General features: G+C 40.1%; 2 protein-coding genes across 2 annotated transcripts; both read right to left on the bottom strand.

The window, feature by feature from the left end:
* Window positions 1-1,565: 1,565 nt before the first annotated feature.
* LOC146884280 (uncharacterized) lies at window positions 1,566-2,138 on the bottom strand. Its single transcript, XM_085665930.1, has one exon. The coding sequence runs from the start codon at window positions 2,136-2,138 to the stop codon at window positions 1,566-1,568; it is 573 nt and encodes a 190-aa protein (XP_085522056.1).
* Window positions 2,139-3,461: 1,323 nt separating this feature from the next.
* Window positions 3,462-4,472, bottom strand: LOC114194995 (uncharacterized). Its single transcript, XM_028085394.1, has one exon. It carries the CDS (start codon window positions 4,470-4,472, stop codon window positions 3,462-3,464), a length of 1,011 nt encoding a protein of 336 aa, XP_027941195.1.
* Window positions 4,473-16,400: the final 11,928 nt, after the last annotated feature.

Genomic DNA, 16,400 nt, shown 5'->3' with positions numbered 1-16,400 from the left:
GTGTTCGACCCAGGCCGCTTACTTGTGGTAAGGGTGGGGAACTTAAACGATTTGAAAATTAAGTTAAAGGTGTTCGACCCAAGCCACTTGCTTGTGGTAAGGGTGGGGAACTTAAACGATTTCAAATTAAGTTATGTGTGTTCGACCCAGGCCGCTTACTTGTGGTAATGGTGCGGAACTTAAATGATTTGAATCTAAGTTAAGGGTGTTCGATCCAGGCCGCTTGTGGTAAGGGTCGTGAAGTTAAATGATTTCAAATTAAGTTAAGGGTATTCAATCCAGGCCGCTTACTTGTGGTAAGGGTGGGGAACTTAAACGATTTGAAGATTAAGTTAAAGGTGTTCGATCCAGGCCGTTTACTTGTGGTAAGTGTGGGGAACTTAAACAAGTACAAATTAAGCTAAGGGTGTTCGAACCAGGCCGATTACTTTTGGTAAGGCCGGAGAACTTAAACGATTTGCAATTAAGTTAAAGGTGTTCGACCCAGGCCGCTTACTTGTGGTAAGGGTGGGGAACTTAAACGATTTCTAATTAAGTTTAGGGTGTTCGACCCAGGCCGCTTACTTGTGGTAAGGGTGTGGAACTTAAACGATTTGAAATTAAGTTAAGGGTTTTCGACCCAGGCCGCTTACTTGTGGTAAGGGTGAGGAACTTAAACGATTTGCAATTAAGTTAAAGGTGTTCGACCCAGGCCGCTTACTTATGATAAGGGTGGGGAACTTAAACGATTTCAAATTAAGTTAAGGGTGTTCGACCCAGGACACTTACTTGTGGTATGGCTGGGGAACTTAAACGATTTGAAATTAAGTTAAAGGTGTTCGACATAGGCCACTTACTTATGGAAAGGGTGGGGAACTTAAACGATTTCAAATTAAGTTAAGGGTGTTCGACCTAGGCCGCTTACTTGTGGTAAAGGTGGGGAACTTAAATGATTTGAATCTAAGTTAAGGGTATTCGACCCAGGCCGCTTGAGGTAAGGGTGGGGAACTTAAACGATTTCAAATTAAGTTAAGGGTGTTCGACCCAGGCTGCTTACTTGTGGTAAGGGTGAGGAAAGTTTTACGATTTCAAATTAAGTTAAGGGTGTTCGACTCAGGCCGCTTTTTTGTGGTAAGGGTGGGGAACTTAATAACAATGTAAAGGATGGAGGAAGAGACAAGCACGTAATCAAGAACCCTTTGCTTTATTCATAATTTTGGGGGTGCCTCGTTCAATACTCCTTGCCCAAAACCCTACTTTGGGAAAAATACAGTTGAGGAAAAAGAGTACACCCAGAGTTACAAGTATTCGGTACAATAAGTAGTCTAGCTGAAGTAGAATTTGAGATGGGTTACGTTCCATGTGTTTGTTATTTCTTCGCCTGTTAGTTGTTCAAGTTTGTAAGCGCCACCCATGACATCCTCGCGTATTCGGTACAGGCCATCCCGATTGGCAGATAATTTGCTATCCTTCTTTCTCGCGCTGCTGGCCATTCTCCAAACTAAATCTCCTTTAGCGAATGATCACGATCATAAATTTGCGTTATATTTTCTGGTCGCTCTCTGTTTAGCTGCTAAGTTGCGTATTTAAGCTTTCTCTCTTAATTCGGATAGGAGGTTGAGGTGGGTGTACATGTTTTGATGGTTTTGATTCAGGTTGTATAGTTCTCGGCGCAGAGATGGTTCGCCAATTTTTACCGGTATCATAGCCTCTGCGCCGTATACTAGGTTGAAAGGGGATTCGTTTGTTGCTGACTGGGCGGTACACCTATAGGCCCACAGCACTTCCACTAATTCTTTTGGCCCTCGTCCTTTGGCGCTATCAAATCGTTTGTGCAATTCTACTAGTATGACTTTGTTGCCTGCTTCGGCCTGTCTATTGGTCTGTGGATGTTCAACAAAGCTGGTTACATGTTTAATGTCGAGGCTGGTGTAGAACTTAGCGAGTTCTTTGTCTATGAATTGCTGACCATTGCCGGTTATGATCGTATGTGGGACGCCATATCGGCATATGATATCTTTCCAGACGAACTGCTGGACTTGTTGGGCTGTAATGGTGGCTAGTAGTTTGGCTTTTATCCACTTGGTGAAGTAGTCGATGGCTACTATGAGAAATTTTACTTGGCCTTTGCCTGGGGAAAAAGGGCCGAGGATGTCCATTCCCCATATTGCGAAGGGCCATGGGGAGAGTATGGAGTGGAGTTGTTCTTGCTTTTAGTGGATGAGGTTGCCATGATTTTGGCAAGGTATGCACTTTTTAACAAAGGTGTGGCAATCTGCATCCATGGTTGGCCAAAAGTAAGCGACGCGGAGGATTGGTTCGTGCGCCGGAATGATATCTGCATATGCCTTCGTGTAATTCTTTTATTATGTACTAGGCTTATTCGACTATGACATTTGAGGAGTGGTTGGCCGTATCCCCGCTTGTATATGTCATCACCTATCATTGTATACCTGGCGACTTTAGCTAGCCAACTCTTGTTAGCATTAGGTGGGGGGTTATCGGTTTGAAGATACTGGATGTAGGGAGTTGTCCAATTGTCGGCTTGGTTTTGGGTTAGGTTAAGGCAAGTGTTTGTTGTGGATGGTGCGGATAGTGTTTCTTGTAAGAGGGATATGTGTCGGCTTAGTGCTGGCTAGTTTAGATAATATGTCGGCCGTGACAATTTTAGTTCTGGGGATGTGTTGGACGCGTACTCGTTCAAAAGCTGATTGAATGACGTTTCGGACTACGGCCCAGGACGACATGCGGCTGACAAGGTCTGGCTTTTGGAGTATCTTCTGGATGGGGTAATCAGTTTTGACGATGATGTTGTGGTTTTGAAAATAAGGGCGTAGGCATCGCGCTGCGTGTACTAGGGATAGGGCCAATTTCTCCACCATTTGGTATCTGGTATTTGGATCCTGCAAGGTTCGATTGACAAAGTATACAGGGTGCTGAGTGTCATCAACATCTTGAACTAGTGCGGCGCTTACGGTATGATCCGTGACGGTAATGTAGAGGGGTTGATGAGTGTTTGGCTTATGGAGGATGGGTGGTGATGTTAGACTGCTTTTTAGGTTTTGAAAAACTTGCTCACATTCGTCGTTCCAAGAGAACCTCGCAGATTTCTTGAGTAGTTGAATGATGGGCTGGGTTTGCTCGGCTAGTTTGGGTAGGAAGCGGGATATGGCGGTTAGACGGCCGATGAGGCGTTGTACCTCTTTGACATTGTTGGGACTTCGCATCTCAATGATGGCATTGCTTTTTTCGGGGTTAGCTTTTATGCCGCGTTGTGTCAGCATGAAGCCGAGGAATTTACCACGATCGACGCCGAAGTCACATTTTTCGGGGTTGACACGGAGGTTGTACTGCCGTAACGCGAAAAACACTACGGTTAAGTCTTGAGCGTGTTGGTGTTCGCTCGGGGATTTGACAACCATGTCGTCGACGTATACGCCGACACATTTGCCCATTATATGGTTGAAGACTTTATCCATCAGTCATTGGTAAGTTGCTCCTGCATTTTTGAGACCGAATGGCATAACTTTATAAAAGTAGTTGGTATCGTCTGTGATGAAGGCAGTCTTGTTCATATCAGTTGTGGCCATTGGGATCTGATTGTAGCCGGAATATGCATCTAGGAAACTGAGAACCTTGTTGCCGGCAGCACCGTCAACTAGCCAATCAATATTGGGCAAGGGGTAGGCGTCTCTGGGGCAGGTCCTATTGAGATCTGTGTAATCAACACACATTCGCCATTTACCGTTAACTTTTTTTACCAGAACTATATTGGAGAGCCAAGTGGTGTAGTGGTCTTCTTCGATGAAACTTGCGTTGAGTAACTTGTCGGCTTCGATCTTGGCTGCTAGTCGACGTTCTTCACCAAGCTTTCGTTTCTTCTGAGAGACATATTTGGCTTCTTTGTAAATGGAAAGTTTGTGGACCGCCACTTGAGGGTCAACGTCGGGTAAGTCAATGGCGGACCAGGCAATGAGGTCGGTGTTGCTGTTGAGGGTAGGTGTGAGTATATCACGCTGTTCGTGTTGAAGACCGGTGCCCATTTTAAGGGTGTGTCCATTAGGGAGTTCCAGGGGTAAAGTTTCATCAACAGGCTCGAGGCGTGCATCGCGGCCTACCCTGGGGTCTAAATCATCTCTAGATAAGGCTATGTCAGAGCCAGGTGGACGTTCAATGTTGTGCGTTTGAAGGATGGGTAGTTGTGGACGTAGACTGGCCATGTAGCATTCTCGCGCGAGTCGTTGGTAAGGATGTCTCCAAATGGGGAGGGAAATTTCGTGGCCAGATGAGGTGTAGATACAATTGCGCTGAGTGTTAAAGAATGGGTGACCCAGAAGTACATTGTATGATGTAGGCACGTCTACGACAAGGAAACAGATAGGGATTATTTTGGTTTGAGTGTCATCGCAAAAGACGGTATGGAAGTCGATGTAGCCGCGGGTGGAGACCTTCTCCCCGGAGAAGCCGTATATGGGTTCATCGTAGGGAACCATGGCAGTGGTTGGGAGCTGTAGTTTCTGGTATGTCGTCTAGTTGAGGATGTCGACTGAACTGCCTTGGTCGATAAGAACTTTCTTGACTGCGTAGTTTTCCAATTCGATCGTGATGACCGTTGGGTCATCCTGTTGGTGATCAACACCATGGAAGTCATCATCTATGAAGGTGATGGAAGCCATGCGGCGTCTGTGGTGGGAGTGGGTTATGTGGTTGATGGACTGAAGGTGGCGAAGATGTTTCTTTCTAGCTGAGGTGGTGGATCCTCCACTAGTAAAGTCGCTAGAGATGGTGTTAATGGTGTCGCATAGTGGGGGATCGGTCAGGGCAACATCAGTACGGGCAGGTTGGGGGTCACGGCTGGTGGGTTGGATAGGACGTCTATCGCGGCAGAATCGCGGGGAGGATGTCGGTGGTCAGAACGTGAAGGGTGGGGATTGTCATCTCTGCGGATGAAGCGGCAGAAATGGCCGACACGAACCAATTCTTCAATCTTATCTTGGAGTGTTTTGCATTCGTCTATGGTATGGCAATTGTTACAGTGATAGCAGTAGTATTTGGTCATGTCGGCATTGGGAGGATTGGACGTTTTGCGAGGTGGTGGGATTAGGTCAGCTTGAAGAGCTTCATCAAGAAGGCGGGATCTAGGAACACTCAGGGGTGCGTATCTGGTGAAGTGAGGTTGGCGGGGTTCCCTGAGTCTAGGATCAGGCCGTGAAGGTGGTTTAGGGGGGGTGGCCGTGGAAGGTGTGTAGTCGTTACAGAATTTTGTGTGGAGAGTTTGCATCTCTTCCATGCGGATGTAGTCTGCGGCGCGGAGCTTCAGTTCATGCATGGAGGCGGGTGGGTGTAGGTAAACATTGTTGGCGAAGGGGTCGGGTTTGAGAGTGAGTTCCATACACTGAAGTATCATCTTTTGGTTAAGGTGTGGTGTGCGGAGGGCGGCCTTGCTGAAGCGGTCGATGAAGGGATTAATGAATGCGTACCTTTAATTCGTGGGGTCCATGCGTATTTATAGATTATTAATTATGTCTAGCCACGTCATGGGTTGGGCTTTTGATTGGGCCGCAGCTGGGCCAGGGCCAAGCCCAGGTCCCACAGTTTGGTTATTGAGGGCCCTAGTGTTTTAGGTTTATCAAGTTCTCGTTCAATTTGCTTAAGTTAGCGGCTTAGGCCACTTACTATTGTTCGACATTTATTATTATAGTTTACGTCCTTTGTAACATCCCTAAAGAATATTAGTAGTTTTTAATAAATAAAAAAAATAAGAGATGAAAATAAAACCTCATTTAATATAATACCATTTCCCAAAAATGCGGGAAATTTAAAAACTTAAGAACTAACATAACTCATATGTTCGCAATTACGTTATTACAAAATTTGCCAAAGTTCAACATAATTAAAGTTACATCAAAACCCTCGCCCAAGCTAAACCCTCAGCCTCGCTTAGGCTAGTCCACCTCGCCTGAGCGAGCTTAAAACAGTGGTTTTCCCACATTATCTCGCTTAGGCGAGCTCTTCTCGCCTGGGTGAGTCACACCTTCGCTCAAAAACACAAAGACCTCACCTGAACGACAACTCGACGCACACTGCATCAAACCACAACTGAACCTCACTTAGGCGAGCCACCCTCGCCTAAGCGAGTGTATCTGTCGCTCAAACACCAAAACCCCTCGCCTGGACGAGAAGTCGCGCTCAATCATGCACTGGTCTCATCGCGACCTCGCTTAGGCGAGCATATCTCGCCTGAGCGAGAAAACAAGTCGTTTAAAACCAAGCTAGTTGCCTGGGCGAGACGCTCGACCCTTAAACCAGTAGCGAAGTCCTCCAACTCTCGCTTAGGCGAGAGTGACCCGCTTGGGCGAGAATTGTAGTATTCCTCTCCTGGTCTTGCGCGAAAGCAAACTACAACCATACCCAAACTCAATTTAGTCACTACCAAGCATTCTATTTCATCAAACCATCACAGTAACACATTTTCAAACAGGTTTGCATCATCAAACTAAAGGTTTGGCCAAAGACAATAACAACAATACCAAAACCCCCATCCAATTCATATAAACCACCCAAAAGGCTTTGTACCTAAACTTCAATCCACCAATTCTCAATTTCAGCACATACAATATCAGAATCATACCACATTGAACCCAAATGAGCAGAAAATGCAGACACACATACAAAATTTGTACAAACAAACTCAACACCCCTAACTTGGAATCCCTGATTGAAATTGAGAAGGATGAAGGACCCTTCGTTCACCAATGCTTTTGCTTCAGCCCCTTGTACACCCAAAGCTTCCCTCTCAATCCCTAATTTCGTTTTCCTCTCTAAACCAGTTCACCACACTGCCAAAACCTTTTCTTTTCCTCTAAAACAACCTTTTATATGAGTCTTAATCATGGGCTGAAATGCTAAAACGAAAAAATAAGTTTTATGTTGAGTGTAAGACCTGGCAAAATTAAATAATTATTTAAGTAATTATTTAATTAGAACGGGTAATAGGAACAATTAAAGTAATTAATGTGTGGAACTATGATGTGGAAAAGTACTAGCTCAAGTGGTTGAGAGTACTTTATTGTGTGTGAGGACTTGGGTTCGAGTCCTATGTGTGCCACTTGAATGTTAATTAAATTATATATTTTTGTTTGATTATATATGGAATGCGTGGAATGATGATAGATTCCTAAAATTGTAGGAGTTATTACGAAAGATGAATTGGTTTAATGGTTGTGAAATTGACTTGGTTAGTGAGGGGTTGTAGGTTCAAACCTTGTTGAGAATTAACCCATTTTTCTTTTTACCAAAATTTCGTTAGCATGAATATGAAGGGGCTTAAGAACCCTAGCAAAGAAAGAGAATTGGTAAGAGGAGAGGTATTGAGACTGGAGTGTGAGCGTTGGGTGGAGAAAGGCTGGTGTGGGCGTACTGCAGAGAGGAATTGGAAGGGAAGAACCGTGTGACGGGTGAAAATCAAGTGAGGAGGAGGTTTTGCTTCTAAGCACACTCACCAATTCGGGTTTGGACCGAGGATCAGAGGTTAGGGGAGTTGTTTTATTGTTTTTTTTATTGCAATCGAATAATTGTACAATGCCTTGAATCATAGCATGATCACTGCGTCATTTTCTGCACTATTGTATTGAAGTTTCTGGATTTTTCCAGAAACCGCCTGGCGATTCATCCCCTACCGCCAGGCGGCACATCAGACTGGTGTGTTGTTCTTGTTTTGGCATGAACCGCCTGGCGGCGATGAATTTCTACCAAGCGGCGCGACACTGTTGCGTTCTATTTTGGTGATTTGAAATATTGTTTGCGTGTTAATCAATTGGATTATTGAAATTGATATGTTTGGTTTCTATTGAACATTTGATTGGGCGAAAATCAATTGGAATTCGAAGTATGGCACTGTTCTAGGTATAATTGTGAATAAACCGATTTGGGAGAATTCAATAGGGTAAAGATCGAGGAGTCTATATGCATTGAATTAAGAACATGAAACTAGTCCTTAATAGAGATATGGTCATTTCTGGGTGAATGGATGTAGTGGAACTGAGTACTGAAAAAAAGATAGAGTCTGTCACAAATGTGAAAGAAGCCTGGTTCGTGCAGGCATTGTTACTCTGCCTGGCGACAAGCAAGGCGCCGCCAGGCGATGACGCGGTAGGGGGCTATTTCGTGAGGTCTTGGTGGCGGAATTGAGGGTAGAGATTTGGAGTAGGTGAGGATATTGGTAATTTGGCAACATAGAAAATTGGGGGAATAGAATACTGGGATGATTGATTTAAGGGGTGGTAAAGAGTAGATGTATAACTAATTATGGTCTTGGATTGTGCATAAGGGAGAAAAGGGAGAGGGGAGAATTGTAATTACTAGATCAGGTTTCTGGAAGCATGGTATTGGTGAAGTTGCGCTAGCCAGGGCTGATTATGACTAAACAGATTTTAGGTAAGGGTTGAGGGGATAATCAGGAGTGGCGATAATTGGTTATGTCATATTGCATGGGGAATTACGAGGAAGAATTCTAAGCCGATTGAGAGGGAAGGTTGGCTTAATGCAGCGGGATGTACCTTGGAGTGTAATTGAGGGTATTAAATTGTGGACTGTGTCCTTAGAGAGGGATGAATTGCCTTACTATAACAAAGCTCATATATAGTAGAAACTTGTATAAAGGGGTGACCATGGTAAAGTTTAGGTGTTGATACTTATGTTAGTTGTAGACTAACCATAATGTACATTCTAAAGAATAGTTTATTCGGGACCCTAGAATGGAGCCACTTATCAGATTAGACTAACTGAGTTGTTAAAAGAAAAACCAGAGGGGTTTCACTACTGATACAGCGCCTGGCAGCACGGGTAGGTGCGCCAGGCGGTGGGACAAGCGTCAGGGGTCCCTGTATGGGATGGCGCCTGGCGGCACGGTGAGGTCCGCCAGGCGGTGACGAGAAAACAGTGGCCTAGGGGGTTGCTGGCGCCTGGCGGTGAGTGGATACCGCCAGGCGGTCTGGAGCAATTTCGCTTGGCGGCGCGTAGGTAGAGCCAGGCGAAAATATTGTTGTTCTTTGCTTTCTTGGTGTGTTGTTTTAATTAACGATGATGCTTTGCTTGGATCGGGAGATGTTGTGCCATGAGCGAGTAGGTTCATGGATGGTGGATGACATGTGATGATATGAGCGGGGAGGTTCATATCCAGTTACTCTCACGTGGGGATACGAGCGAGGTAAGTTCGAATGTTTCGTGCTCACGTTGAGAGATGCCACGTGCGGGGAGGTACGGGGCTGGTGGATCACATGTGTTGGACTACGGGCGGGCAGGTCCGTAGAGCAGGACTACAAGCGGGGAGGTTCGTAGAGGCAGGACCACGAGCGGGCAGGTTCGTATGAGCATCATATTCCCGAGTCCAAGGCTAACCAGTTGTGTGATTTGAAGGCTATAAAGCCTTGGGTTTAAGGTCTTGGCCAAGAACTATGTAGGATGAATAAGATGGGTATATGATTTATCTTGTGTTTTATATACCTGTTATTTTATTTTTCTCAACTCACCCTTTCTGTTTATGTATGGCGATGATCGTGTAATTCGTTGCACGGGAGCAGATGTTGATACAGGTGGTGCTGAGGATGTCCAGGCGACGGAGTGAGGGCTAGCTTGGGATTAGAGCTAGGATTTTTTTTCTCATATGTATTTCATTATGTTTTTATTTCTGAACACGAATATTGAGAACTTGTAACGCTTAATTATTTATGTTATAAGTTTTGGCGCGTGTTTTCATAAATTTAAATTTTCCCGCATTGGGATGATTATTAATGCGTCTTTTGATATAATTTATTTCTTTTATTATTTATTTTTAAGTAATATTCCTTAGGGATTTACATTGAGTTTAATTCCTATTCAAGGGTAATTACTCAATGGTTTTTCAGTCCCTTTTTGACTCCCCCCTCTGCTAGGTTTACCTCTACCTTTTCACATTCACTCTAAGTTAAAGTTGGCAAAAATAAAGTGTCCATCAAGGTTTGATCCCGTGACCTTCCACTCATAAGGCCAAAGCACAACCATTATGCCAATTCATATTTGGTGATAACCATTATAATCCTATAATTATGATATCACTCACTACTCACAATTATATTAACAAAACGATAATAAATTAAAAAACACACAACAGGCATACATAGGACTCAAACCCAAGTCTTCTCACACAACTAAAGTACTCTCAACCACTTGAGCTAGTACTTTTCCACGTCACATCAAACAATAATTAATGCCATAAAGGCTCTTTCTACCCGCATTTATTAATTAATTAATTAATTATTTAATTAATTAATTTTCACGGGTCTTACATCCTTAAGGGGCTATATAGGCGGATCTCATGGTTGTAGTCAGGTTAGGCCGCCTAGGTGTAGTACATGCACTAACAAAGGACAATTAAGCACTATGCAATCATCAAGATGGGTACAAAAACGGCAATGGAATAAGGGAAAATAAAGATTCATCACCTAACAATGGCGCCAAATTTGATAGAAGTCGTACCCAGCCAAATAAAACATATAAATGTAATACTCAGGAGTTAACCCAAGGTCGTCTCCCAGTGACCAAACCTTTCATTCAAAGCTTTCTGAATACAATTCAACATAAAAGGGGGGTTCGCAGATTCAAGGACTAACAATCGGCTAACAGATTAAATGAAATTAAATAGTGATTAAAATGTGTAGATTGCCTGATTCAAATGCACTTCCACTTGTCATTAGTCATGAGAATTGGAGCTCTGTTAGATTAACTCTTAATCCACTCATTCCCAATCAATTAAGCAAAGATTAAGAAAAGCTTCATTATACATTAAAGCAATGCATACATCAATTAATCTACCATTGAACAAGCAACCCAAATTCATTAAGCATGAATACAGATTAACTTAAACACCAAATTATTCACTGCATGTTAAGCAAACACAGAATCCAAATTACCCTAGAAGATTAAAAGATGAAAAATTAACCAAAACATAACTGAATCAACATTATGGAACAAAGAACCTCAAAGTCCATGCATTCTCTTCAGGGAATCAATCATGAAATTAACCCTCCATAGAAATGGAGTTACATTAAAATATAACACTAATCAAATTCATCCTTTCAATGCAGCAAAAAACAACAAAACATAAATGGTAGAAATCAAAACGTAAAATGGCAGAAACGAAAACCAAAATGCTTCAATAAGATGGCTATAAACGAAAACAGTGAAGAAATTTAACAATATTTCAATAAAATGATACACAAGTTGTTCCAAGATGCAAAAATGTCAAAATCCCCAAGTGGGTGCTGATTCAAAGTGCAAAAATGTCTAAAACGTGAATGGATGCCTCCATGGTCACCATATAAAGCAAAGAAACGTAAAAATGGAGTGTGAGGAAGAAGAAGCTGGTTGCTACCACCAAGGAGACCTAAATTTCCGTGGTCACATCACCACAAATCCACATATTTTCAAAAATATCATTCTAGTAAGTAAAATTACAAAAATGTCTCTATAGACCCAAAATTATGGCCCAATGACGTGGATAGACTAATTGACATGGAACAGACATGGCAATGATGTGGGAATGACGCTGAAACTCTCTCTTCACCTTATGATTAGCATTCAAGTTCCAAAATTGCTTCACAAAATACCTAAAAATCATTAGAAACGAAAATGAGACCAATTAATTCCAAATTAATCAAAATTCGGAATAATGGCCAAATGAAGCTCAATTGATGAAAATGCACTAAAAATAGACAATTAAGCACCAAACAACCATCAATATGAACACAAAAGACAATGGAATAAAGGGAAAATAATGACTCATCACTAGCTAATTAACATTGTTTTGTAGCCAATTGTTTAGACCTTTCAATCAAGTGTGTATGTCAACAATTTTGTTAGCTTCACTATGCAATTCTTCAATGTTATGCAACAATTGATTATAATCATTCTTGTCTTTTGATTACAAAGATTTTACCTGGCTTGATGATGATGACTCATATCCAGCCATGAGACATAACTTTGCTTCTTCACTTCCATCTTGTGATGAGCTACTTATTGAATCGTCATTATCTTCCCAAGCAATGTAGGCACGCCTTTCCTTGGGCTTGTTCTCCTTTTTCCTATCAACAATCTTCTCTTTTCCTTGGTTAATGTTTGAACATTCAATTTTATATGTCCTTCCTTACCACAATTATAACAAGAAAAACTAAGAATGTTATTTATATCATTAAGTTTAGGATTGTACCTCTTTTGATTAACTTTACTATATTTCCTCTTGAGATACTTTCCAAACCTTTTAACCAGTAGATTCAAGTTCTCGTTCTCACTTGATTTAGCCACCTCTTCCTCGGTTTCATCACTCCTTTTGGTGTTAGACTTCAAGGCTATGTTCTTCACCTTTATCTCATGTGACTCTTGCTCATTTAGCATATTAATTTCAATCTCATGGTCCCTTAGCTTTCCAGACAATGCAATAGTGGTCATAGTGGATAAATCCCTTATTTTGAGATGGTTGTGACTTTGGGTTGTCAACTTCTATTAAGAGACTTTAACACTTTGATGTTTAGCTCCTTTTTGTCAAACTCTTTTCCTAAGCTTATAAGGTGATTGATAATGTGTGTGAACCTCTTTTAAATTTCTACAATTTATTCACCGTGTTGCATCTTGAACAACTCATATTCTTGTATCAAATCATGCTTCCTAGCTCTCTTCACATCATTAGTTCCCTCATGTATCACTTCAATTACGTCACACATGTCATTTGCACTTTTGCATTGAGAAACTCTAAAAACATCATCCATGTTCAATGAATACATTAGGATGTTATTTGTTGTACTATCATATTGAGCAAGCTTCCTTTCTTCCCCTGTCCAAAGATTCCAAGGTTTTTCTACCTCCTTGTTATCAACAACATGTTTACAAATGTTTGGTTCATTTATAATTGCATCCCAAATTCCTTGGTCAATTGATTCAATGCAAATTTTCATGCAAATTTTCCAAAATTGATAGTCAATACCACTAGACATAGGAGGCCTATGTATAGAAGCACCTTCTACGAAAGGAAGTTTATTTTAACCCATTTTCAAAAACACGTTTAGAATCAAACTCGAATACCTTTCAAGAACCCGTTATGACACCCATTATAGGTTTTAAATGCCTTTCTTAGCCAAGAAGGAGGGAGGGGGTTTAAATTGGTTGAGTACTTAAAAATTGCTTAGTTAAAATTTGTAAAAACTTTTCTATTTGAATTTAATTGACCAAAAAAATTATATGTTTATTGCCACAGGACCACACATTTCAGTCGATTGAAAAACAAAACAACAGATTAATTTGTTCATACAATATGATTCAACAGGTTGAAAAATATACTCAATCCACTAATACTGTGGAAAAATTATGCAGAACAGCGCAACTCACCAAACTGAGTCAAACATGTTTTATCATACAATTGATATTTTGGAAAAATTATGCAGAACAATGCAAATCAACAAACTCGGTCAAACAACATGTTTTATCATACAAGATTGATTCCAATCAATATATCAAGCTTAGTAGCACACCCAGATTACATGAAAATAAATGAAATCCTTATAAAGATTGATTAACGAATATTCGTGAGATTTAAATGAAGAACAAGATAAGGGAGAGAGAGTCACACAATCATTTTTATACTAGTTCACTCAAATATGAGCTACATTCAGTTTATCAAGACAACCTGAGCTTGATAATACATTATACCAAAAGAGTTACACAATCTCTAAAAGATTATAATTTTGAATATAAGAAAAACACCAAGATTCTTGATTCCCACAAGAATCTCAACCCCTACACAACAAAACCCCACCTACAGACTTGGAGTCACACGAGAAAAATACCTAGAAGCAAAAGAACAACCAAATCTTTGTGGTGGCTCTTCCTAGCCAACCAAAACATGTTCTTAAATGCTTCAAAACCAAGCAAAATTTGCTCCAAAGTTCAAAGATCTTCAATCACAAGTTGCACACTTTATAATCCAGAGAGAGTTTCCAAAAATGGTTTCACTATTTTTGCTCTCTAAAATTACAGAAGTTTCTCCACTCTTTGAAAAACTAGCTAATATCGGTTTATCACAAGTGAATTCAACAGGTTGATTTGTCTGTACAATTTGTTAATTGCATTTGACTTAAGTGAAATTAGACGATTGAATAACAATTCAACTGATTTAATATATTCATACTAGAACTATATATGCAACAAGCCTTTTAACTTGTTAAAAACCATTTTAACATATTGAAAAGTATCAACATAAGAAAGAAAACATCTATATTATGCGAGATAGTCTAAAAATTGAGTCTAATCTTCAAGTTTTGTGATCTTCATGTATACCTCAAGCTTGATCAACAACAAATCACTTCAATTCTTCATCAATCACATATGATCTCATGCACTAGCTTCATCAAATCCATGCACTAAGGTCACTTGTGCTAACAAGGTTCAATTTCTTTGGTGTTTGCTTTAGACGTCAACCATCATTTGCTTTGTGCTACTTGTGTTTTGCTATGCTTTGCTTACACTCACTAAACACACATTAGTTGAACAAAATCCAATATTCACAATAAAGAACATGGTCGTCTAATGGTCATAAGTTCACGTCTAATGATGTCTTTGAGCTAGCAAACTTTTCTTAAGTCTAGTGTTTATCTAAGAGTATTGTCTAACATCTTTAGTTATCCTAAAGTATTATCTAACCAACTTAATTCTCTTGTTCATTATAATTTTGTTATCATAAAAACTACTTACTGTCAGGCTTGTTCGGTAGGATTTTCCAGCGTCTAATGCTAACAATTGATTGCTACATAAGTTAGTATATTCAATTTTTTGTGTAAGTATTTTGAAAATAATGGTTAGATTAAATAAATTATCACTTATGCCATGTAATTCTAAATTAAAAAAATGTTATTTGTTTTAGTTAGAAAATTTCTAAAATAATTTTTGAAGTATATCAATATAACTTTAAATATCTATTTTAATGGCAATAAGTTGCTTTTACTTTTGATTGGGGTTTTATTTCGCTACATTCATATATACACATTCCTTTCTTGTTCTTCGACATACCTTTTAAGAGCAAAATCATGACGAAGTCACTAAAACCCAAAACAAACAATACCTTATATCCTATGTAATTGATCTCAATGATTCTATCTATTAAACATATGCACTTAATGGCATTGAAGCCAAATAATTCACAAAATAACTTGACATTTTCCTTTTTGTTGTTGTATTTTCTGTATTATTTTCATCCATATATAGAACAGTTAATGGCACTAAATCCAAAACCACATCAAATACCTTAAATGAAGACTATATGTTACAACAAAGTAACTAATGTATGCTCATCTTACAACTTTATTAAGTGTAAGGTGTTTGTATTAATGTTTCTTAAGAAAGTTTCAAGAAAATTTCCAATGGACATTAAGATAACCAAAAGGCTATCCAAATTTAAAGGTTCACTTCAAAGGAGAACAAAAGAGAGAAGAAAATGATTCAATTGAGTGGAAGAAATGAAGACAACACAAGAAACACAAGATAAATGGTGGAAACATGCAAATAAACATAGGACATATAAGCTGAAAAATGAAACAAAGATGAAGAGAATAGAAAGGGATGGGGAAGAGAGGAAGGCACGCCAATTAGGGTACTAGGCTACCCATGATAAGTGGTGGATGACGTATCTTAAATCAAGGTTCAAGATAAGACAAAAAGTAGAACACCGTCATAAGAGCAAATATCACAAAAGCACACAAAGTTGTCTCAAATTCAATATTAATCAACCATTTGCATGTGTTCTAGAGGTTCTCTTAAATAGGCAAGGGTAGGGACCTCTAAGTGAATATGATAAACATGTTTCTGAAACTATGGCAACCTATGGGCATCTCCCTTGTCTTGGGGAGTAATTAGGACCTCTTAGCAATTACAAAGCCATGTTTCTAGAAGTTAAGGAAACATATGGGTCCCTTGTCTTGGAGAACAATGAGCATGTTTTTCCACTTCTAGGAGGTCAAAGATGTCCTCTTTTGGCTCCTAGGTTAGCCCCAAGGTGTTAGGCCTTGATTCCAAGCTCAATTCTTTCAAAAAGGTACGCCATTTATTAATCTTGGTGTGTCTAAAAGCACTTCTACAAAAACAAGAGAGTAATCATGAGTCTAGAATTTATCCAAGACAAGAAAACCTAAACCAAATAAAAGAAAGAAGGTGAAGAAGTTTCCTTTCTAAACATGTTTATTTTCCCTAAGCATGTGCCAGCATCCTTGGCAGGGGTTAAAAGTTCATCATTCTCCCTTTCTTGGAGAGAATTTGACTGCAAATTTTTGAAGCCCTTCTTCATTGTGTTTGACTTCATATGAGGAAGTAATTTCCCCTTCCTCCCAAGACATCTCATCCAA

This window comes from Vigna unguiculata, chromosome 8, assembly GCF_037176805.1.
Source record: "Vigna unguiculata cultivar grain cowpea cultivar isolate G323 ecotype 2 chromosome 8, ASM3717680v1, whole genome shotgun sequence".
Lineage (NCBI taxonomy): Eukaryota > Viridiplantae > Streptophyta > Magnoliopsida > Fabales > Fabaceae > Vigna > Vigna unguiculata.
Note: the sequence above shows the minus strand (reverse complement) of the source record. Positions and strands in the feature narration are given on the sequence as shown.

Coding starts and splice junctions, on each gene's coding strand:
- LOC114194995 (XM_028085394.1), bottom strand. CDS start 4,472: ATGGTTCCCTACGATGAACCCATATACGGCTTCTCCGGGGAGAAGGTC.
- LOC146884280 (XM_085665930.1), bottom strand. CDS start 2,138: ATGGACATCCTCGGCCCTTTTTCCCCAGGCAAAGGCCAAGTAAAATTT.